The sequence below is a fragment of the Aristolochia californica genome, unplaced genomic scaffold (assembly GCF_029961685.1).
Source record: "Aristolochia californica isolate CCGP_79_NKW_82.1479 unplaced genomic scaffold, dmAriCali1.0.hap1 SCAF_3, whole genome shotgun sequence".
In the NCBI taxonomy this organism is placed as follows: Eukaryota; Viridiplantae; Streptophyta; class Magnoliopsida; order Piperales; family Aristolochiaceae; genus Aristolochia; species Aristolochia californica.
Window position 1 is genome coordinate 1044589 of NW_027181992.1, and position 23597 is coordinate 1068185.

At 36.9% G+C, this 23597-nt stretch overlaps 1 protein-coding gene across 2 annotated transcripts in view; it reads right to left on the reverse strand.

Annotated features, from left to right (window-relative positions):
* LOC137960627 (uncharacterized) overlaps positions 1 to 23012 on the reverse strand; it is a 31589-nt gene extending 8577 nt beyond the window's left edge. Inside the window, exons 1-31 of one of the 2 annotated variants that reach the window (XM_068808290.1) lie at positions 22821 to 23012; positions 21902 to 21977; positions 21654 to 21719; positions 21469 to 21549; positions 21274 to 21347; positions 21121 to 21175; positions 20938 to 20986; positions 20563 to 20700; positions 20179 to 20260; positions 16759 to 16837; positions 16547 to 16593; positions 16237 to 16431; positions 15879 to 15954; positions 15704 to 15784; positions 15547 to 15627; positions 12561 to 12637; positions 12412 to 12466; positions 12250 to 12298; positions 12026 to 12163; positions 11832 to 11913; positions 11675 to 11753; positions 10818 to 10864; positions 7279 to 7493; positions 7071 to 7158; positions 6827 to 6946; positions 6631 to 6749; positions 6467 to 6539; positions 6217 to 6336; positions 6019 to 6087; positions 5689 to 5907; positions 5459 to 5600 (exon numbers count right to left, since the gene is read on the reverse strand). In XM_068808290.1, coding sequence (XP_068664391.1) covers positions 5459 to 5600; positions 5689 to 5907; positions 6019 to 6087; positions 6217 to 6336; positions 6467 to 6539; positions 6631 to 6749; positions 6827 to 6946; positions 7071 to 7158; positions 7279 to 7493; positions 10818 to 10864; positions 11675 to 11753; positions 11832 to 11913; positions 12026 to 12163; positions 12250 to 12298; positions 12412 to 12466; positions 12561 to 12637; positions 15547 to 15627; positions 15704 to 15784; positions 15879 to 15954; positions 16237 to 16431; positions 16547 to 16593; positions 16759 to 16837; positions 20179 to 20260; positions 20563 to 20700; positions 20938 to 20986; positions 21121 to 21175; positions 21274 to 21347; positions 21469 to 21549; positions 21654 to 21719; positions 21902 to 21977; positions 22821 to 22922 — 2974 coding nt within the window. In that variant the 5' untranslated portion in view covers positions 22923 to 23012. Of the gene's footprint in view, positions 1 to 5458; positions 5601 to 5688; positions 5908 to 6018; positions 6088 to 6216; positions 6337 to 6466; positions 6540 to 6630; positions 6750 to 6826; positions 6947 to 7070; positions 7159 to 7278; positions 7494 to 10817; positions 10865 to 11674; positions 11754 to 11831; positions 11914 to 12025; positions 12164 to 12249; positions 12299 to 12411; positions 12467 to 12560; positions 12638 to 15546; positions 15628 to 15703; positions 15785 to 15878; positions 15955 to 16236; positions 16432 to 16546; positions 16594 to 16758; positions 16838 to 20178; positions 20261 to 20562; positions 20701 to 20937; positions 20987 to 21120; positions 21176 to 21273; positions 21348 to 21468; positions 21550 to 21653; positions 21720 to 21901; positions 21978 to 22820 lie in introns of those variants that run through there. The other variant, XM_068808291.1, reaches the window with a different exon arrangement.
* Positions 23013 to 23597: the final 585 nt, after the last annotated feature.

Consider the following 23597-nt stretch of genomic DNA (forward strand, 5'->3'; position numbering starts at 1 on the left):
CAGCTTGATTGTCACACATCATAACTATAGGCTTTGAAATGTGAAATCCAAACTAAAAAAAAAACAGATTACACCCTCCCACAAAAGCTCACTAACTATGTGAATCATCGCCCTATACTCTGCCTCAGTGTTAGATTTAGCTACTACAACTTATTTCTTACTCTTCCAACTTCCTAAGTTACCCCTAACAAAACAACAGTACCCAGTGGTGGACCTCCTATCCATCTTACACCCAACATAGTCTACATCAGAATATCTCAACACATCAATCCTCTTATGACGAGTATACAAAAGATTTTTCTCAGGAGCACCTTTCAAATACTTGAGAATCCTCTGAGCAGTTTCTAAGTGTATTTTGCTTAGGTTTTTTATGAATCGACTCACCACTCCCACTACAAACAATACATCGGCATGGTAACAGTATCATAAATCAACTTACCCACTAGACGTCTATACTATATGTCTTATCCTTAAGTATAGGACTTTGAGAATTATGAAGACCAACAATGATTGCTATTGGAGTATCCACTACTCATGCACCCAAGAAACTATACTCCTGCAGCATATCTAAGATGTACTTTCTCTGAGATAAAACAACACCTGGCTTACTTCTAGCTACCTTGATACTAAGGAAATATTTCAACTGTCCTAAATCCTTTGTTTGAAAATGTGTGGCCAAATATGTTTTTACTTGCTCAATTCCTTCAAGATCACTCCTTGACAAAACAAATGTCATCCACATACACAACCAAAACAACAATCCCAGTCTTTCTTTTTAATAAAAATATAGAATGATCAGAATGGCTAAACTACATCACCACACTGCTGAATTTTTCAAACCACGCCTTGAGACTTTACTTAAGTCCATAAATAACCTTCTTGAACGGGCATACTTTCCCTGTAATGGCTCCTATAAAAACTAAACTGCATCACCACATTGGTGAATTTCTCAAACCTAGCTTTGGGACTTTGCTTATGTCCATAAATAGTCTTCTTTAACAGGCATATTTTCCTTGTCTCTCCTTAAGTAACATATTTAGGAGGTTGGTCCATATAAACTTCGTCCTTTAAAGCACTATATAAGAAGGCATTTTTAACATCCAGTTAAAACAATTACCATCCTTTGTTAACAGCCATAAAGACCCGAATGAAGCAAAACACGAGAGAATGTTTCAAACACATTTTTTTTTGAAAGAGTTATGATTTTATTGCAAAAAACAAGAAATTACATCAAGGGAGGCCTCCCCTTACAACAATAGATTGCATAGAGGGACCCAATTTTGCACAAATATCAACAACCACATTTGTTGATCTAATAACATTGGAACCAAATACACAGAATAGTAGATACAAGATCTAAAATGTCAAGAAACAAGAGCCAATGACGCTAGAGTGGGAAAGTCGAGGATGAGCACCCACCAGTAACCACCTTGGAGTCACCTTCCACAATGAGCGGGCCGCTAAAATGCTCGTGGAAGATGTGGAGGCCATGAAGGAAACCAAAGAGCTCAATTTGTGGTTGAGTCCGCAATGCCAAGAGGTCTGGAATAGGAGATGAGAGAGGTGCCCTTAGAATCGAATATCACACCACCAAATCCCCCAGTTACCAAACGCGCTTCCATCAAAATTGAGCTTGAGATGACCGGTCGGAGGAGGAGCCCGACAGGTTACCCCAGGGAGGGGGGGGGGGGGGGGGGGGGGGGGTGTGTAGGGGAGGAGGCGCGGACATTTGAGCGATCACACGTCAACTAGTGCAAAAGGGGACACTCGTCAAACAGTCGAATTCCTTCCTAGTGTGCATCCAAGCCGAGATGAGGTTAGTGGCAATGCAAGAGACTTCAACGACTATGTTGGAGACAGTTAAACCTTCAAGAATTCCTTTCCTTCTAAGGGCACCAAGGGATGTGGGCCACACAAGCAGAGAGGAGAAGCATACCAATTTGGGGAGGCGAGCCCCAAAGGGAAGATGACACATAACACCAAGATCATGGGGAAGGAAAACTGAATGCCAAAATGCTGAGGAGAGTAGTCCAAACCTGCTAAACAAAGGAGCAATGGAGGAGTAGATGACTAATAGTTTCATCTTCCAAACCACAAAAGGGGCAAAAAGGATCAGGAGAGGTGTTTCCACAACAAAGGAGTATCGGTGGTGAGGATTTTATTGAAGCAAGTGCTCCAAAGGAAGAATCACCTTGTGGGAGGCCATGAGATGCCAAGCGGTAGCAGCCGGATGAGTGTCAGAAGTCCTAGTCCAGCCCATGAGAAATTTGTATGCCAAGGAAACAGAAAACTGCCCACTATCCTTAGTGAGCCAAATAATTCGGTCAGCCACATGATTCCGAACATGGTTGAGCAAAAGCCATCAACCAAACCACAAATAGAGATAGCTTCCTCATCGATGAGGTCGCGTCTCAGGTGAAGATCCCAAGAACCGTTGACTCAAGCATCGATGACAGAAAGATCACGACAAGTAGTGAGCTACAAAAGCGGTGGAAAAGAAGAGATAAGGGGGTCATCATCACCAATCCATCAATCAGTCCAAAAGTTTAGGCTGGATCCAAAGTCTGATGAGTAATGCCATGTAAAGCACAAAAGGAAGTAAACTTGTATTGAGAAATTTAAGGCCATTATCGGTATGAAAAATACGTACATTGGGCCCAAATTGATTTTTTATTTTACTGAAAATTTTCACAAATACATCAAAGACTTCGGATTTCTCTCACAAGAGATACACCCAAGTGACTTTGCTAAAATCATCAATAAATGAAACAAATACTTAAAACCAAAAGGTCTAAGGACTTGACATGGGCCCTATACATCTAAGTGGATTAATTCAACAACTCGAGAACTATGACTCGAACTAGTAGGGAAGTAGCTCGACAATGTCCCCCTAGTTGACACAACTTACAAACAAAGGTAAGATCAACAATCAAAGATGGAAAGGAATGACGAAGTTTAAGCGGTGATGGATGTTTCAAATGCAAGTGCCATAGGTATTGAGAATCTTTAGTTGTAATAGCCACAACCTTTGGAATTGATACATCATCCAACAAGTAGAGCTCTCTTTTCTCATGCTCAGAATTAATCGTCCTCTTCGTCTACAAGTCTTGAAAGTCATAAAAATTAGCAGAGAAAATTATAAAACAATTTAGAGATTTAATGATATGATTAACCAACAAAAGATTGACAGACAATTTTGGAAAAAATAGAACATAATTCAAAGATATCTGAGGTGTATTCTGCACAGTACCTTTCCCCTGAATCAGGGAGGAAGACCCATCGGCTAAAGTAATATTATGATAGGACTAAGGAGTGATAGATTGAAACAAAAAATACATATCTGACATACGTGTAGACACCCCTAAATCAGTGATTCAAGAGGGAGGATAGGATACATTCAGTGCTAGCATAGTTGTGCTCGCTATTGTGGTACTTGCTGAGGAGGAATCGGGCTCAGTGGTAGTAGTAGTGGTGGCAAGTGTGAAGGTTAATTGACCAAACCTCTGGAGTAGTTGCTGAATTTCTTCTTGTAGACAACTATATGAAACATTGTCTCTGCTTTTAATAATGGAGTTTGCCCATGCCGGTTTTCCACACTTTTCCTAACATTTATAAAAAACATGGTTCATTCAGCCACATTGAATGCACTTTCTATCCCTCTATCACTACGTCCACAACCTTGAGCAGATTCTCTACCACAACCTCTATTGTTGCCCCTACGACCTCAGATATCAGACTTAGTAAATGATATTTGGAGGTTGAGAACACTTGCATCAGTGATTCTATCCTTCTCCGTTTTACCTGCAACTATTCCTACCCGAATGACACGGTTAAATGCTTGTTTCAGAGTAGTTATGTTATCCATCATCATCAACTAACAATTGTGCCCGAATTGCATCATACTCAAATCCAAAACCATCTAGAAACCTTGCCACCTGAATTGATTTTTCTCCTTATGAATATCATTTGTATTCATAGTAAAAGAATCGAAAGTACTGATTTCCTGCAAAACACCCCTCATCTCTATGAAATAGTTACTGATTGATCTGCCACACCCCTTTGTATGTTAAAATAGTGGGCATACAATTCATATATTCTAGACAAATTGCTCTCCCAAGACAAGATCGAAGCTAGTGTAGTCCACATATCTTTTGAAGTTCCACAACTCAAGATTTGATCACTAAATCTTGACTCCATGCTATTGACCAACCAAGCCATTACTTGATAGTCTTCAGTCTCCCAATCTTTAGTTATGGGATTAGGAAGATTATCCCTTATATATTTGTCCTTCCTTTTTGCTTTTAAAAACATGAGAACAGATCTGGACAAATTCACGTAATATGTCCCATTCAACTTTATTGTAGTAATCTGAATGGAATGAGAGTATTTACTATTTGAACTCTCATAAGGCTTAATTAATGCAGCATCTTTGCTTGATCCAGTCATTTAGTCTTTCGAAATACACTACAAATGTACCCAAGGTGATATACTAATCCAAAAAATAGTGAAAACAAACTCCACCCTGCGCATGTCAAGTGGTCCCCCCACACTTCTAAATTAGGGCACAAAAACAACAGTCACAATGAGCAATAACAATAACAACTTCCAATTTTACTATCAATCACCACAAATTTCAGTTTAAAACATCAACAACAATGGCTGACGTAGGCAGGCAAGAGTACACAGGCAAAGTGAAGGTGATGCAGGCATTGATTGAGCAGAAAATCCAATGGAGAACCCTCTAGGGGCAGTAAGACGACACAACTACTTAATTAGCAGCAAAAGCCATTAACCAAATGGTTATGGCAAGAAAAAAAAGGAAAACGTCTGACCTTGACCCTATCGGTGGAGAGATTGTTTGAAGACAACCTAAGAAGTGTAGAAGAACCTCTCAAAATCGACTTCTATTGTTCTGATACCATATAAAATTGCAATATATAATGGATTAAAGGAGAAGAAAGGGAGAAAGGAAGGAGAATGGGAGAGGAAGAAGCAGCATTGGACGTTGTGTTAAAGAGGGCCCAAAATTCTCTCATTGTTTGGGAAGGTTTCCCCTCGCATAATCTGCTTGTTTGAGCTCTCATAATAAAATTCAGCATCATTTAAAAAAAAAAAAGAGCCCAGAAATCAAGCCCTCTCTTTTCATGATCTCACTTAAGTAAAAATTACAAAGAAAGGACAATTCTGCCCTTCATTACAAATACACTTATAACTTCATAAATACAAGTCAGAATTCGATAGAAATTGAAAAATAAAGTCCTAATCTGAAGTCTAGCCAGTTGTAACTTAGCGAGATCCATATGAGAATGGGAAATGACCAAAATACTTGAAGACCATTATTTTAACAAATCATCAAATAAATGCATCAGTAGAAAGCTAGGCTAGGAAAAAGGACAACATGAAAACAAAACCACTGAAATTGAAAGTAAGGCTAGAGTCATTGTACAAGAAGACTAACATTTTCCTGTTATCAGCAAGCGGGTAGTCACTATAAGAGTGTCTTTTTGTGCCCGAAGGTAAACATTTGCCATTTCAGCTACTCGAGTGACTTCTTCCTCTCTCTCCTCCAAAGATTTCATGGCAACTTTATCAACAGACACCTATCAAAACAAATAATGGAAAAAACATATTACAAACTTACCTAGATATGAAATAGAAATCTGCCAATACAAAAGTTTACGTCATCACCTCTATGCACTTCAGGACGCCACCTAGCTGTGTTTTTAGTGCTTCAACTTGTTTTGTGGTTTTGGGAACATATGAACCCACAACTATGAGACCACCATTTCTTTGTTTATTTATTCCTAAATCTCTTGGGGAAATTGGAGGCTGGGACTTTATTCCAATTCGAGCAGATACAAAACTAGCAGCAGTTCTGCATAAGAAACGTTTGCCCTTTCTTTCTGCCTGCCAAATTTAGTTGTTGATGGATTTAGCCAAACTGGTCGTTTAATTGTTTCAAAAAAAGAAAGTAACAAAACAATTCCTGCCACATTTACATTATGCACTGGGACTTACTTCTATCATCCCTGAAGCAAATACTGCCATGTCTCTTTCACTAGCTGCATTAACAACACATACTGATCCCTGCTAGCATTAAGTAAACATGAATTCTTCTTCAAGTAACTTATTTGATTGTAATACAAAGACCTTTGAAGGATTGTTTGATTTAACCTAGGACATTACTCTGAAAACCACAACCACAACCACACGTACCTTTGGCAAGCCACAGAGATGCTCACAAACAGCTGAAGGCCCTCCTGATCGTAACAACTGAATGGAAATGGAAGCAACACTTCTGGCTGGTACTCTGCCTCTGGTTTTCTCCTCTACCCACTGGATGAATTAATGAGCAATAAATCACATATAACTAACAAGGAAAGATGATTAAGCTTGTAATGACATATACAAAATACTATGAATAAGCAAGAAACAGTTTAAAGTTCTCGTGAAGCAACAATTGTACCTCACAGAGGTTTGACGTTTTATAGCCAAAAGAAGCATCTTTAGCGAACTCTGTCTCCCCCGCGGGAATAAGCCTAGCCAAGAGACCAATCTCAGTGAGAAAACTGTACATTTCATGCATCCAAGCCATTATAACAGATTCAAGGTCAAACGCATAAAGCTTACTTATCAGCATCAGCAACATAGTGTATGTTATCAACTGTGTAGCGACCTCCTTGCAGAAAGAAAGGGCAAATGATCCATGCATCCATCTCGCCTAATATTGAAATAGCTGCGTCTGCCTCCTGGAAGAATAAAGAATAAGTCAAGGATAAAGGTAAATGAATAGAGTAACCTACAAGTAAAATACAACATATCTAACCTCTGGAAAATGACCACGCAGTGTTGAATCACCTCTCAGCACCACTGTGTAGCCAACATTTTCAACTGTCTTTGCTGCCATGTCTATGTTTCTACAGATCTCTTGAGTTAACAAGATTGCCTGGAAAATTTTAAAAGGTTTATGACCATATGTATGATTTTCAAGGATGCAGTTTACACTGAATACTCCAATGGGTTGACATACGACGCATTTGATACTAGGAAAGAAAACAGTAGAAGAGTACCTTATCAGCACTTAGAGCTCGAGAATTAGTTAAAATGAAGAAACATCTAGGTCTCTTACTGAACTGTTCAACAAGGGATTCGACACTCCTGTATAAAAATCATAAAAAAGTATCACCTTAGCAACTCATATTAGATATCATTTCAAATTGCTTCAAGGAATCTGATATATGCCATAATGATCAAGGGAAGAAGACCAGTGAAGAGTACCACTCAGTTAACACATCAATATCATGGACAGTTTGAGTTCCTGTAGGGTCATCATCTAATACCACCAAAACATTGGAACCATTCTGAGATTCCAATCTGCAGATGTTTTCAATGGAGTCTTCTGGCCACTCAGGAGGAAGAGAATTCAATAGATCTTGTTTATTAAGAGCTGAAAGTTTTCCCTCAACCTTGACACCTGTGAACTGCTCATAAACCTACAAAAGAATAAATTGGCGTCAAACCTACCTATCAAAAAATAAAATCATAAAACTACGTGTCAACAGGATCAGATATGATGCAGAATACTAGTGACAAGTGGTCATGTGCTTAGGGAAGAGGATTGGGCAAGAAGTTGCAGAGGCAGAAAAATTCAGAAACAAGAATTTTGCTAAAAGTTGGAAGAGTTTTTTTCTTCAAATATGATAACTGCTAATCCAAAACTTCTTCATTTTTTTTTATTTTTTTTTATAGTGGCTCCATCCATCTTGGCCATTACAAAACTGGTCATGTACTTGCTGTATTCTAATAACATTCTTTAGCCAGCATGATTATATTAAAGAATCTTCTTAGAGAAGCGACAAATGACCATTGACAAAAGACAACAAGAGGGACTTAGAATAGATGAGCAGCAATAGTGATAAACAAACTAACAAATAAGAGTGTGTAGTTGTTGACAATCTGGACTCATATTAAAAAGAACCGGACATTGACTAGGAAGTAACTAACACATTATATATAAACATGAAATATTTGTCTTCATTTTCTTGATCATCCTTGTTGCTGCGATTGCTTTACTTTGAAAAGTTACATTTTTTGGCTCAAGAAGTTTGATCTTGCTCTAATGCCTACAGACTTCGGGTTCTTTTCATATTTGAACAATAGAATGCTGGGGAAGGAGACCAACCAAAGGAGAAATGTGAATAAAACCCAAAAAAAAATGAAAATAAGAAAAAGAAACAGATAGATAACAAGTACTTGCAACAAGAAAAATCTATTCTATCTCCTAAACATTCATTTCCAATTTTTTTAAAATTTATCCTAATCTATTGCTTAGGCCTAAATTCCCACTAGTCATAAAATTACATTACTCTCACCTATCCACTGGGAAATCATGGTGAAGAAGCCTTCAAATAAGAAGTCTCAAAATACAGGAATAAGAAACCTCTGAAACCTCCATAAAAAAGGTTACACAGCCCCCGATCGCACTTGTCCCCTTTGAGGTGTGTGCGACGAGACAGTTCAGCATGTTCTCTTACATTGTGACTTTTTTTGGCAAGTCTGGATGAAGATAATTCTGAAGATTGGTCTCCAAACGGGGCTACATCAGGACCTTTTCGGAACCGTTGAGATGTTTATAGAGATATGCCTTCCTATGTTGGGTAAGATAATTCTCTTGGCATGCCTTGCGCATGTCCCATGGTGTATATAGCTCGAGTGAAACAAGCAACCCGGATAATATAGCTTCTCAGGCAGTGGGCCTTATCTCAAGTTGGTTACATTGCGTCTCCCTTTGAGAAAATTGGGCCTTGATTGCACACATGGCGGGCCCCTTTAGGAATCCGGTTATGGCCACCTAGGATCCTCCCCCTTATGACTGCACCAAACACAATTTTGACGGCAGTGCTTTAGGCTGTCTTGGGCCGATTGGAGTTGGTGGTGTTTTCAGAGACAACAGTGGAGACCCTATTCTATCCTATGCAGGGCCGGTGGGTATTGCTGATTCAAATACTGCTGAAGTGAGTGCTCTTCTATTCGGCCTCCAAATCACCTGGAAATTAGTTAGCTGATATCCTTACTAAGCTTCTCAGAACCAAGTTACTTTAGGATGTTTGTCGCAAGCTAGAAATGATCAGCATCTATTCCCCAACTTGTGGCATCTAAAATATTAAGTACTTTTTAATTATTGCACTTGAGAATATATGTAAGTAGGTACTATATCAGGACTTGTGGGTTCATCAAATAATTTTTTAAATAAATGCAAAAGAGTCCTATCACGTCTAGTTAATATCCCCCATAAAAAAGGAGATTGAGCAACAGAATGCACATTCTTGTCATTTTTTCAGATTCAAGATGTGGAACTCCATACAAAGATTCCACATTATCCCTGTTCAGCTTCAAAGATTTTTTGGTTCAGTTCACTTGTTTGGCTTCTTCTGAATGGGAATTTTTTACAGCAAGACCCCTTAGTTGCCATTCAGTAGTGACTATGGAAAGAACACAATCAAAAACCTTCTCCAACAAGGCCTTTTTCCATTGGAGTCATTCATAATGCAATGCACCAAATCTTTTCCTGTGTTTGTCACCTTGATGAATTTCAAGTACTTTAATTAGGAGTTGGAAGCTCCAAAAAGAAATCCAGGACCCTTGGGATGTGGTGGTGCCTTTTAGATTGCACGATGGGAGCATCAGTCTCTTATCCCTTGGCACCATTGACATAGGTGAAGATTGTTAAGGAATAGTCCCACATGGATTAGTAAGTACAAATATCTTGAGTTTATTAGTTGGGAAAGAGGTTTCCTAAGTTGACTACATTTTGGGATAGGCCTTGGACCCAACTTCACATGGTGTTAGAGGAGGTACTCATATGTGGGCCTACACCTAAACTATCCACTTGTAGAGCCACAAAAGAGGCTTACACCTAAACTATCTACTTGTAGAGTCACAAAAAAAAGGCTACATGTGAGGGGGAGCGTTAAGGAATAGTCCCACATGGATTAGTGAGTGCAAAGACCTTGAGTTTATTAGTTGGAAAAAAAATTTCTTAAGTTGGCTAGTCATTTTGGGATAGGCCTTAGACCCAACTTCACAAAGATTAAATCTTCACTCTCAAGTTAGAAGATTTTCAAAAGGCAAATTTTTCTGCCCCCTTGAAAGTGAGGCTAGTAGTAATTACTAGTGCAAGAATACCTAGGACCCGTTGGCAGTTATGGCTGATTCACAGTAGCCAGTAGTATGGCTAACAGCATTGGCAGGGAGGGAAAAGAGCAAAAACATCTTATTGTGGCCTTCATTCACTCCCTTTTAGTGTGCTTAGTCTTCTTTTCCCTTTTGCAGTCTTTGTCTTGCTGCTTGTATCCTCTCTTCCTTTTGGTTTCTTAACACAAAAAAAATTAAAAAACCTCCCGCTTTCTCGAGCAGCTTGAATGTTTACAATTCTTCTCTAATCACAGACAAATCCATGTCTTTCAAAGTACAACTTCTGTCCTTTGTTCATGATGTTTGTTCCACACCTCATCAAATTCAGTAGCAGATCAACTAGCCAGGGGCATGGTTTGCAACAATTTGTTGTGAATTTAACTCCTGTTAATTGATTTTATCTCATTTTTGGTTTATTTTCCTTTTCAGTTTTTTTGTGAATGACATTTCATTAATGCAATAAAGCTTTTGCAACATTGAAAAAAATGTTTATCATTTATGCACATCAGCTTTGCTTGATCATTATTTCTCCTAATTTGATCAGATGTATCAGAGTATTGACTATAAATTCCTTAGTAATGGTTGCATATAGAATAAATACTCAAAGGAATAAACACGCATACCTTGACTACAGCAGCATCATCGTATCGCCCCCAGCCAGCTGCAGAACCTGCTCAAAAATTTCAATAAATACAACTGTCAAGCCAAGAAAAGACTGAGGTGCACAACAACCTTACTATGGGCATATAATGATTTTGTCAAATATTAATCAGATAAAGAACAGGAAGCAGGTAAACATAATCAAACTCAGAAAAGTCTTGAGGGAGACAAAAATAACAGAAAACAGATTTTGATATAATTTAAATCATAATTAATTTTGCATTGCACAAAATAGCACAAAAAAAAAAAGAACTGTTGAATTGCTCATATGCTGATCATACCATATTTTTGGTAACTGCCCCAATAATGATAATTTTTTTGAGAAAGCTCAAAGATGATCATGATCAGTCGGTTTTCATCAAACAGAGAGCCCCCTTGGCATTAACTTGTTTTTTTAGGTGAGATTTTTCAGATGTGTAAGCCCATTAATTTGTGGTCTCATGTTGTGTGCAGTGCAAATTGTAAATTGGACTCTTAGGCTAGAAGGTGGGTCCTTCTTCAATATCTTTATAGAGGACGACTCCTTACCTTTTGTAGGCTTATTATTGTTCTTCTTATTTGGCTGGTTTATTTGCTAGCCTTGATAATTTTGTAATTTTGTTGTAATTGTTGTTTTCCTCATTTCTCAATGAAATTCTCACCACTTCCAAAAAATAAAAGTTTTATCTTGTGTAAAAGCTAGCATATTCACTTTCTATGCTGTCGAATATTGCAAATTGAAACATAACTATAATAGAGTAACCATCTCCCGAGGAAAACATGACAAAGGAACATCAAAGAAACATATTCACAAGAGTAAAGTTCACATAATTCATATCACCTGTCAGGAACTGCTGGTGAGCAATTGAAGATATATGGAGTGGAATTTTCCGATATGTGCTCTCGTGACACACAATACCCTGTCATGCCAACATTTCTTGACTACTAAAAATTCAAAAAGAACATAAAGCTAATAAAGGACAATGTGCACCACATACCAGATCCTTCACAAAGATATCAAGCGCAGAGTATGGTGTATAATCATTATCTAGCATGTGGGGAACACGATTTTCAAACATCCTATTGCACCACAATAGAACCCAGTTAAGGCAAGATGAACCACTTTATGAAGTATTCTGCATACAGCCCAAACATCATGGAAATGTACAAAGAAAAAGTAGATCAGAAGTACCATGATGTCCCCGGACTGTTTTTTATGACATCAAACAGTGTCCTTGTATTTAGACCCAAGCAAGCCCCAAATGCCATGGCTTCAGCAGATACAGCAATATGTACCCCAGCAAGGAGTTGATTGATCATCTTTATACAGCTGAAAATTTTAAAGACAAGATATGTCCCTTCAAACAAACAACTCTTAGAGAAAAGCAACCATTGAATGTATAGACAAACAACTACCTTCCTGCTCCACAACCTTCTTTGATGACATAGAGATTCTCACTTAGGGCTATTCATGTGCAGGAATTAAGTCAGGCACTTGTAAAGTATTCTGAAGAATATGAAAAATACATGGAAGATCATATTTTTAAATGACAACAGTCAGACCACTTTGATCATTACCTGAGAGAACTGAACCAGTGCATTTAAGAGCTTCATCTGAGCCAGCAGCCATTATCTAAAGTTGACGAAAATTTGAGCATATGCACAAATTTCAAAGTGAAGAGACTTATAGAAAAGCAAAGGAATGAACAAATTAGTTCATTACTCACTGTAAGCGTGCCATCTGCAGCCCTTTTAACACCACCAGATACAGGTGCATCCACCAATTTCAAATCCTTATGCTTATCTAAACAAACAGCAAATTGAGTAATTCTTAGCACAAATTTAAAAAGTAAGCTGTCAGGGACATCACTATCACTATCAGAAATTTAAGAAAATTATTATAAAGGTAGAACTGTTCCAGTGAAAATTTGTTTCCCTAAATGGAACGAAATGGTTCTCATGGACAAAGAGAGCAAACTCAACCATCATCTAGTCAATTGATAAAGGATGGTGTTGGTGACTAAAAGTTCCATGATATCGCAGAAATTCAACCATCAACTAATCGACTCATAAAGGATATTGCTACTAAGTAAAAAATTTCATGATTTTGTAGCAGTAAATGTGCTCCGCATCTCAAATTAGTTGCTTGAGAATGAGAGGAGTCATTACAGAAGTGTTAAATTGGGTTCAAGGCCTTATTACCAAAATGATTAGTCAACTTAGGAAACCTCTTTCCCAACTAATAAACTCAAGATCTTTGTACTCACTCCATGTGGGACTATTCCTTAACACTCCCCCTCACGTGTAGACCCTCTTTTGTGGCTCTACAAATGGATAATTTAAGAGTAGGCAGTTTTAGGTGTAGGCTCTCTTTTGTGGCTCTACAAATGGATAGTTTAGGGTGTAGGCCCTCTTTTTGTGGCTCTATAAGTAGATAGGTTTTAGGTGCAGGCCCACATATGAGTACCTGCTCTGATACTATGTTAAATTGGGTCCAAGGTCCTATCCCAAAATGACTGGTCAACTTAGGGAACCTCTTTCCCAACTAATAAACTCAAGATCTTTGATAAATTACTTTCTTGAGACAAAATGGAAGCCAATGTAGTTCACATTGTCTTAGCTGTATTGCAACTCAAAATCTGATCACTAAATCTGGATTTCATACTATTGACCAACGAGATCATTACTAAATTATCTTCTGCCACCCAATCTTCAGTAACAGGTACCGGGGGATCAACATTTATATATTTTGTCATTCTTCTGGCCCTCACATACATCAAAACTGATCTAGACCAGTTTACATAATTCAATCTATTCAACTGGATCGTAGTTATCTGAATAAACTGAGAAAATTTCACATCTGAGCTTTCAGCAGTCCTTTGGACAGCAACCCGTGTGCTGGAATCAGCCATTAAATATCACCAAACACCACAATTTAGTACATTGGAGCGTCAATTAACCAAAGGGAAGCACTTTCCCCAAATTTCAATATTTATGTAGTCAAGTGGGCACCACACCGAATTCAATTAGGGCAATGCAGCACCCAATTCATTCAATTTAGAACCAATAGAAATCAATTCCAGCAATTGAGACTATAAATCAATGAAAGAATCATTTAAAAAAAAAAAATCAATGAAAGAATGACCTAATTGCAAGAAATCAAGATGGAGTAGGCTATATGGATGATGATGCAAACATTAGGTTGACAACGCAGGTAGATTTGAGAATTTTCCTCAAATTAGGATCATTAAACACTTCTAAATCCCAACATTTAGTCAAATAGAAGCAGTAATCATTAGCCTATAGGCTAAGATAGGCAGAAAAAGGAAAAAATGAAAATTTTACCCTACCAGTCCAAAAACGTGGGGAAAATCTTCAAAGAGATTGCTAAAAATAGAGAAAAGATCTAAAAAATCCAAAGAAACTTGCCCAAGACTTGCGTTATTGCTCTAATACCATGAAAAATAGGTGATTTGGGGAGAATATAAAAGAGAAAATAGATTTCTGGAAGAGAGGGAGCTTTGCTGCCTTGGAATCCGAACCAAAAAGGCCATTCCCGCTTCTTTATAATCAGGGTTTAAGTGAAATTTTACAATAGGACAAAAATGCCCCTCAATACTCAAAATTACATATCTCCTAAAATACATGTCTAAATTGAATGAAAATTTAACTAGAGATAAAATAAGACATTCTCTATCTAATAGCCATACTATAAGAGAAAAATGTAATATTGAAAATATTAAATTGGGTCCAAGGCCCTACCCCAAAATGACTAGCCAACTTAAGAAACCTCTTTACCAACTAATAAACTCAAGATCTTTGTACTCACTAATCTATGTGGGACTATTCCTTAACACTCCCCCTCACGTGTAGACCCTCTTTTGTGGCTCTACAAGTGGATAATTTAGGAGTAGACAGTTTAGGTGTAAGCTCTCTTTTGTGGCTCTACAAGTGGATACTTTTAGGTGTAGGCCCTTTTTTGTGGCTCTACAAGTAAATAGTTTAAGTGTAGGCCCACATATGAGTACCTGCTCTGATACCATGTTAAATTGGGTCCAAGGCCCAATCCCAAAATGACTAGCCAACTTAGGAAACCTCTTTACCAACTAATAAACTCAAGATCTTTGTACTCACTAATCTATGTGGGACTATTCCTTAACAGAAAATCTAAGAAATGACCAAAATACCCCTGAACTTGTATTTTAACAAGAAGAATAGTCCCATCTTGGCTGAAGATTTCAAAAGATCTTGAGCTTATTAATTGAGAAGAGAATTAATTTCAATTAGTCATTTAAGAAAGAACTGGCCTCACTTCAAAATATGGTTTTAGAGCAAACCCAAACCCATTTATTTTCTACCTAGTGACCTGTATTTGTTCTATGTGCTACACATTTCAAGCTAGTTCTCTGAAAATGTGAGAAATTGTTTGAGATTAGCTCTACATGAATTTCAGTATAGAAAATTCTGTAATTCATTGTATTACAAGAAGTCCCCTAACTTCTGTCGAAAAAAAACAAGAGGTCCCCGAACTTGAGAGGAACTATCCAATTTCAATCAATAGACACTCCAGTAAGGATAATTTAGGAAGGCACAAAAGTCAAAAAAGAACTCTGAATAATGCAAAATTGGTTCACAAAGACTTCCAATAACAAGACAAGTCAAACCATTCTTTAGAAGTCATAAAAAAACAGATTTATGAGAAAATTCGTGTACCTAGTAAACGTTTTTCAAGTTTGGTTACAAATCCTGGTGACACTGTGGATGAAAGGATTATAGATGCACCAACTGGGAGCACTGGAATAGAATTCAGAAAACCACAAATGTCAGTGAACTTCTTTGAAGGACCAAAAAGGTTGAGCTAAAAGAACACCTGCTACAGATCCAGCATCCCCGAATAACGCACTTTCAGCTTGAGCTTCATTTGTCACCATAAGCACAAGCACATCAACATCTGGACAAGTGCAAGTGAATGGGTAAGAATGGAACATCAAAGGAAAGATACTTTATGATAGATACAGTTAGAGTGATGCCAAATGTTGAACTACCTTTTGAAACATCTGCTGGACTGCTCCCCACTAAACCACCTGCATCACTAAAACGGGATAGAGAAGGTGGATACACCTACAATTCAAAAAAAGATATAATCAGTTTATAAAATTGAGGGCTTTAACCATTCAAATAACAAAAGCTAAAATACAAAATGAAGAGATTGGTTCCAATTTTGCAGATACATTTTTACCACTTTTCTCCACAAATCAACAAATTTATCAAGATTTCCACAATTCACTTTTTTTTTTGTGAGATTCTAGGTATAAAAAAAATTGTTGATGAAGTAGAGCAAAAACAAGCACAAAAAACAAAAATCTCAAAAATTGAAGACAAGGAAGGTGATTGAGCTGATACATCATAACCAATAACAGAGAAGTTTGATCTGAGCAGATGTGTTGCCATTCCAAAGCCCATAGCTCCTAGACCAATAAAACCAATCCTCTTGACAGTATTAGATGTCCTAATTATTTGTTTTGCTAGCTCTATGGGGCAGTAGGATTCTCCATTAGTAGCTTCTTCAAGGCTGGTTCCAAGTAAATTCTCCCAAGCCTGTTCAAGAATGAATCATAGAATGAATGAAGAATGCTTCATCTCAAAATTTACAAGTGGATATAGAGCATGTCTCTCAATGCACATACACCAAGAAAAAACATAAATAGACAACCTTGACTAATCCACCTGTGATGTTGTATCCAGATTTATACGAAGAACCTGAAAAATAAAGAAGAGAAGAGAAAACACATCAATCAATTTTTTTAGAAATGGCACATCAATCATTCTTTTTTTTGGAATGGCACACAAAACAGATTTAATGATGGATATGACTTTGTCGTATAAAATGAACAAATAGACTGACACTGTAAAGCAAATCAGTACCATAAATAAGTTGCTGGTGTGCTATTGTTAGGATTGGAAGTGGAAATGTCAGTGACTGCGCCAAATACAGTATCATCCCCTTATCGCACAAAAATAAAATCTCTTAGATGTACATAAACCACAAGATTCATACCATGGAAAGAAGAGGACAAAAAATAGTGAGGGCTAAAAACAGATTATATGCAAACTTTCAAAGTCATTTTTTTTAGATAGTGATGAATTCATTAAACCAGAAACAAATACAAGATTAGGTAGGCAAACTTTCAAAGTCATTTAGTACATGTATTTGACAAATCAATGCCAACTAATTTTGTCCAAGGATTACGACGTGTTGGCTGCTGGTTTCTCCCTAATTTTTTCTATTTTCTTCTTCAAGACTATTTTTATCTGTTGAAGAACAAGTATGGAAGAATCTTACATGACTTTTATAGAAAGAAGTCTCCCAAAGCAGTAATTAATATGACATAATCATACAAGAGTCTCATGTGAGGATGCCTTATAGAAGTATTTCATTTCAAAAGTGTTTTAGTTATTTCAGTCTTCTATTTATATTCAGTTGTATAATTATGATACGACTTATCTTTTAAGTCTTAGACTTTGGTGTAACTAGGAGAATGGTAGTTTAATTGTAATTAGATTTTACTTGTTTCTTCTATTATAAATAGAGGTTCATCATACTCAAATTAAAACAAGCCAGTAAAGTTTTTTTTTTTCCAAAAATTCAATATGTATCAGAGTGCGTTTTGTGAATTGACTCGGTCAACCCACAAAGATAATGTAATCATTTTTCTGATTTATCATCTCTAGTAGTTTAGGTTCGTCTACCTTTTTTTCCTTTCCTTTCCTTTCCCAATATCCATTGTTTCCTTGGCATTTGCACTTCCATACTAAACTTTTAAAATTATAAATTATATATTGACAAAAAGATCTTTGAGTTTACTTTCCAACTCGAAAATAATTTTGGCAATTGGAGTTTTCTATAAAGAGAAATCGATATTTGAAGCAACAAAGCTAAGACAAAAGGAGAGGCTTGAGTAGCAGCAAAAAACTTCAATTTTCAAGGAATTGTATGTCATCAAGAAAAAAACTTTATATGTAGAATTATATGTCAAAAGAAAGATCTGTAAGTCAATTTTCCAACATATCAAACCAATTTTTTGATGGAGATATCAATATCTGAAGAGCCAATAGTCATGCTGGCCAAAGAAGAAAGAATACTCATTTCGGCTAGATTGCAGAGTCTGAAATCTATCAAATTCTCTCAAAAGAAGTATATTTCATAAAAAAAATATTATACTTGAATGAAAGATATCAAAGTCTAGTTTCAAAAGGAGCAACTTTCATGTCAATATGATCTATATGTAAGGAGATATTCTAATTGGAGTCGGTAAGGATCATGCTACAGAAAGAATCAAATCAAGTGATCATAACAGATTCAAGAACAAAGATTTTTATGTTAAAAGTATCAAATTAAAGCTCTTTGAATCTAGTTCCTTGATAAATAGATTGTTTGTGATTATGAGTTATATTGTTGGAGATATCGATAACAAAAGTACCAAAGGTTAGTTCTGCCCAAAGTATTTCCTTTTCCTATTTTCTCTCCTATTATTTCTCCATGCATTGACGTAAATTGAGTTTCTTTTTCTCCTAGAGTCCTACTTTTTTAGGCAATTTTTTTTTCTAATCAGAGAGTTTTAGTCAAGCTTAATCACTTCATGATGTGCTCGTTCAAGGTAGGCAACATCCTCCTTGGATGTTGTTTCAATTTTTTGCATTTTTTTACTTGGTTGTGTCTCTTCCGCATCGTCATCTTCAAAAATTATGCTCACCCCCAAAAAAATTATTTGAGGTCATACTTGGTCAAACTGTTTTGTTAAATTAATTTTACAGTTCTATTGTCACAGTCTCCCCTATTTTTTTTTTTTAAAAAAGTCATATTCTAGATTCGTTTGGAAGTATGTGTTGCATAGTCACCTCCTTTCGGTTAAAGTTATTTTTCTCTAGTACTTCTTCAATTTATCATCTCTTGTTTTATCACTTCAGAGCAATATCTAGACTCACTACTAAAAAATATAGAAGTGCGCCCAACATCCAACATGAATCAAGTCTCTTTTTTTCACCCAATAGGTGATTTATGTTTGAGTTACCCTTAAAAAGTGAGTAATCTCTTTTTTATGCCCTAAAATTGGGTCGTTTTTCCGCTATTGAGATTGAGCGGAGTGTATTCCAAATTATGACCGTTTTGATTGGTGTATGGAGTTTCGTCATATCTTCTCCCATATTATGTCTTATCAAAGCTAGATCTTTGTCTTTATTATCCCCGAGTTGAAGGGGAGAAATAGAAGAAACGGTACAAGAAAGAGGTATTTTATTCTACATGTTGTGATAATTTTTATGTGACCAAAATATTCAAGAAAGGGGGAAAACAAAAGATGAAGATTTTGCATTTATGAAAAACTTTTTCAGTAAAAGAAGATTGAAGACCAAAAATCTTTTTCATTGCAAGCTAAAGTTATAGGCTCCAACTTGAGGGGAGGGGGGGGGTGTTGAAGAGCAGGTATGGAAAAGTCTTACATGACTTTCACAGAAAGAAGTTTCACAAAGCAATAATTAATATGGCAGAATCTTAAAGGAGTCTCATGGGAGAATGTCTCACTTAAGTGTTTCAACTAAAGGTATTTTAGTTATTTTAATCTTTTATTATGTTCAGTTGTTTAATTATGCGATGACTTATCAAGTGTTAGACATTGAGTGTAACTGAGATAGAGGTAGTTTAATTGTTGTTGGATTTTGCTTGTTTCCTTTATTATAAATAGAGGCTCTTACTTAAATTACAAAGTCAGTGAAGTATTTCTCTGTTTTTAAAACTCAATATTACCACCTTACAAAAAGAAAAAAGAACAAGGAGGAAGAAAGGGAAAACAAAGGCATTTGAAATAGGATGGGGCTGCTCGGTGTCAGCAATAGAAAGAGGTACCACAGAATAAGTACAAGCTCCGTTTAATGGAAAAATAAAATTCAATGAGGATTTGGTTCATCCAACACGTACAAGTCATGGGCGTATTGCTTTTCTATGTTATATAGACCTGTATGCAACTATAGAGAGTTAAGGCATTATTGATAATGTGGATATTCCACCAAAAAGTTTTCTTTTACTTCAAAATGGTCAATATGTAGAATCAAAACAAGTGATCGCTGAGGTCCAGGCTCAGGTTCCCACTTGAGTCCCCATGTGATCCACCCAACTCTTCTAATTTTGAGCAGGTTGTGTATCAGGTCAAGTTAGGCCCCAAGAATTGACCTACCCTTTTTCAAATCCTGGTTTGACTAGGCAGAGTTGCGGATCAACCAGTGGACTTGTTGAGCCATGCTATGTATGCATTATGTATAGAAGAACTAACAAAGTCTTGCTGAACATACCACGTTGTCAAGAAGAGCATTTAAAAAATGATTTTGAGGATATTCTCCATTCAGCATTTCAGGAACACAATTGGCAAAAATCCTGTGTATTTTATAAAATATTGTCAGTCTACATGAATTATAGGAAAACAAAGAACATAACAAAGTACAGCTTAACCTACAACTACAACTACATCACATAAAGTTTCTTTAATCAAGCAATTCACGGGTAGCAACCAGATGCCCTAGATCTCAAATACTTTTGTATCATAACTTAGATTTAAATTTTTAACATACTTTCCAATACCTTCTAGCAACTGATGATGAAAGAAAAATGACTTATTTGTGCATAAGCTGCTTTTTCAAGGGAAAAATAAAAAACTCTACAGATTCAACTAATCTCACCATGAGCTTCCAGCAGCATGGGATATTATATCATAAATAATCTTTGGATGAATTCCAGCTCCAGTTCCAAGAAACATAGCCTCGGCAGTAGCTATGAGATGCATAGCCTCTAGCATCTCAATTATCAATCTAGTTTTACTGCAGAGATAACAATCAATGTTAAAACATCAACAGAACTCTGAAACTCATGCACAAACACAGAATACCCTAGACACCCATCTGACTTGAACCCACGGCTTCATACAAGTAACCTTTCAATGTGGCATTTGTGCTGAAGGCTCAATTCAGAGAAACTTTAACTTCATTAAAGAAAATTTCAGATGAAGCAGGTCCTGCTAGAATTTGTGTGACCAGCATCTGAGAAAGAAACTTAACCTTGCAGCTCCGATCTGACCTTCTAGAATATAGGCCTTTTCACACATTGCTGTTTACAATCCATTAGTTAGACCAGATACTAACATTATAAATAAATTATAGGATTAGAGTAAGATGGTAAGATGAAAGACCTACAGTCTGCTGTAAATATGACAGAAACACAATAAGGAGGATAATTCCCACCTGAGAAAACCGGTTGTGCCTTTGCAATTGCTTCCTTCTTTCCAGAAATAGTAACCTATACATGATGTGATAAGACGACATGGTAGAACTAAGTATATGTGAATGAAAATAAACTCTAAATGCATTATACTCCAATTATGCAAAGCAACTCACCACATTTTTTCCTTTAACAACCTCTGTGACTCCCTTAAATACATATGCATCAACAAAGAAAGTAATACCATCACCTGAAAGATCAAGAAAATTACTTTTAAGAAATTTCCATTGAACTAAAGGCTAATGAATTTAGCTCCTATAGCTATCACTGCCATAATACAATAAGAAACCAAGAGAGGTCATTTCGGTTGCCTGCAAGACTCTTCTCTAAATTTTGAATATAAGCTGGTGATTCTATTGAACGGACAATCACAAGCCCATCTTTCCGAAAATCTGAATAAAAAATACATCAAAATGAAAATTAGTTAGCTACAGAAAGACATCCATGTTGCTCAATATACTAGTCCAAAGTCAACGCATGCAAGAACTGATATAACCTTTTAAAAGACCTTCCTTTCCAAATAATTGATCTGGGTAATGCAATACAATAACTGTACTGGCATCTGTACCAAAAAGATAAATCTGATGTAAGCAGAGAAAACTTTTCATTAAAAAAAAAAAAATCTAATTTGTCTGCGATCCTCTGTGAGTTCATTGATATATCGAAAAGAACACAAATGTCAGACATGCAGCCTACTCAAAAAGAAAAAGGCCATCACTATGAAGTAATAGAAATAGTATCAACCTTTGACTGCTTCTATTGGAGTAGCACATGTAGTACCCCCCAGCTTTGAGAAGCTCTTAAGCGTAGACTCAAATGGCTACAGCAGAATGAAATTGGTTAGCTGATAGAATCACAAAAAGACCAAAAATCTGATATTATCCAATATTTAAGGATGTCAGATTATGATAAAGACAACTGAAATAGCCAACATATGCATGTTATAAAGCTATGTTAGAATTAGAATTTTGCAGCAGAAGGGCATACTAAAGAATAATTGATTAGCAGTAGGATAAGATATGAGGAAAAGGTCAATAACACGAAAGAAGCACATCAGAAAAGGCAAACCTCATTCCGTACAAAATAAATTACTCCGGAGTCACTAACTTTTGCAAGAGAAAAAAATCTATATAGCTGGAACAAGGTAACTGGTCAAACCAGCCAGGATATTTGGACTGTCAAGAGGAGACAACATTCTACTTTCTTCATCCAGGAAATTGCAAAGAATCAGATAGACGTGCCATCGTTCACGATCATCAAAATACCACGACCAAAAAGATCAGGAAAAGATTCTCATCTCAAACAGAGCAATCTTCGTCACTCTCCAAGCAAGACCCACGCGCCCATCAACGAGGAAAAGGGAAATGGCAAATACCGAACAGTAAAGAGGTCATTATATATCATGATAACCAACAATACAGAATAGTGAAGAGGTAGTTATATATTGTCATGAGCTGCATGGGTTCTCCTCCTCCTCCAATCCATTCTGTTCAGTCCTCAGTTAACTCCACATCAAAATTAGCTTCGCTTAAGTACGATCCCAGCCCAAAAAGGAAGAATGTAAATTTGAACCGACAATCTCAGAGCATCCGATGAAGAAGTCCACTCACTGAATTTCAGAAAAATTTACAGAAAAACTCATTGACCATTGAGATATACAAACCTCAAATGCCTGCACGCGGTATCCCGATCGAATTAGCGAAGCAGCCATTTCCATGCTCAGCTCATCGAGCCCGATGAACCCAATCACGCTTCCACTCGCCATCACGCTCAAACTACCACCGGTCCACCAGTCACGAAGGTCACGAAGACAGAAGGAGATAAAAACTGAAAGCGGGAGAGAGAGAGAAAGAGAGAGGAAAGAGAGGAAGGGGAAGAGGAAGCGAGGCGTTCTGATAATTAAATAAAAAGAAGAAGAGTATTTCTTTAAATCGATTCAAACTCCGATCATAGTTACACGTGAAAGCGAAGCAGAAATAAATAAAGATTTTGTTTTTCAGTTTCGGGATACTTGGCTTTTCCTACCTGCACTCGTCACCTTTGAGCAGAAAGAATGCGAGTTTTATTTGCTTGTCTACAAGACTAAAGGAGATTGAGGACAAGACAGACGCGAAAAGTGACAAGACCCGAGTGGCGGCTCCGAGAGAGCGATAAATTATTTAACACGCGGAAGTTGAGGCACGCAGAGAGGAGCAGAAGATTTGGCTCCAAGTCAGATTGACACGGGAGATCCTGGAGATAAGACGGCTACATAGTCTCGGGTTAGGATTAGGTGAACAACTATGAAAAAATGGTTTTTAAGTATTAAAAAAATCAGTATCAAGAATTGAGATCGAGGAAACTTCCAGGAAATTGCGCCGAAATTTCCCAGAAAATAGGGGTTTTGATTCTTCTTATTATCGAAGAGAAATGGGTGCGGCTACCAAATTAACACCACAAG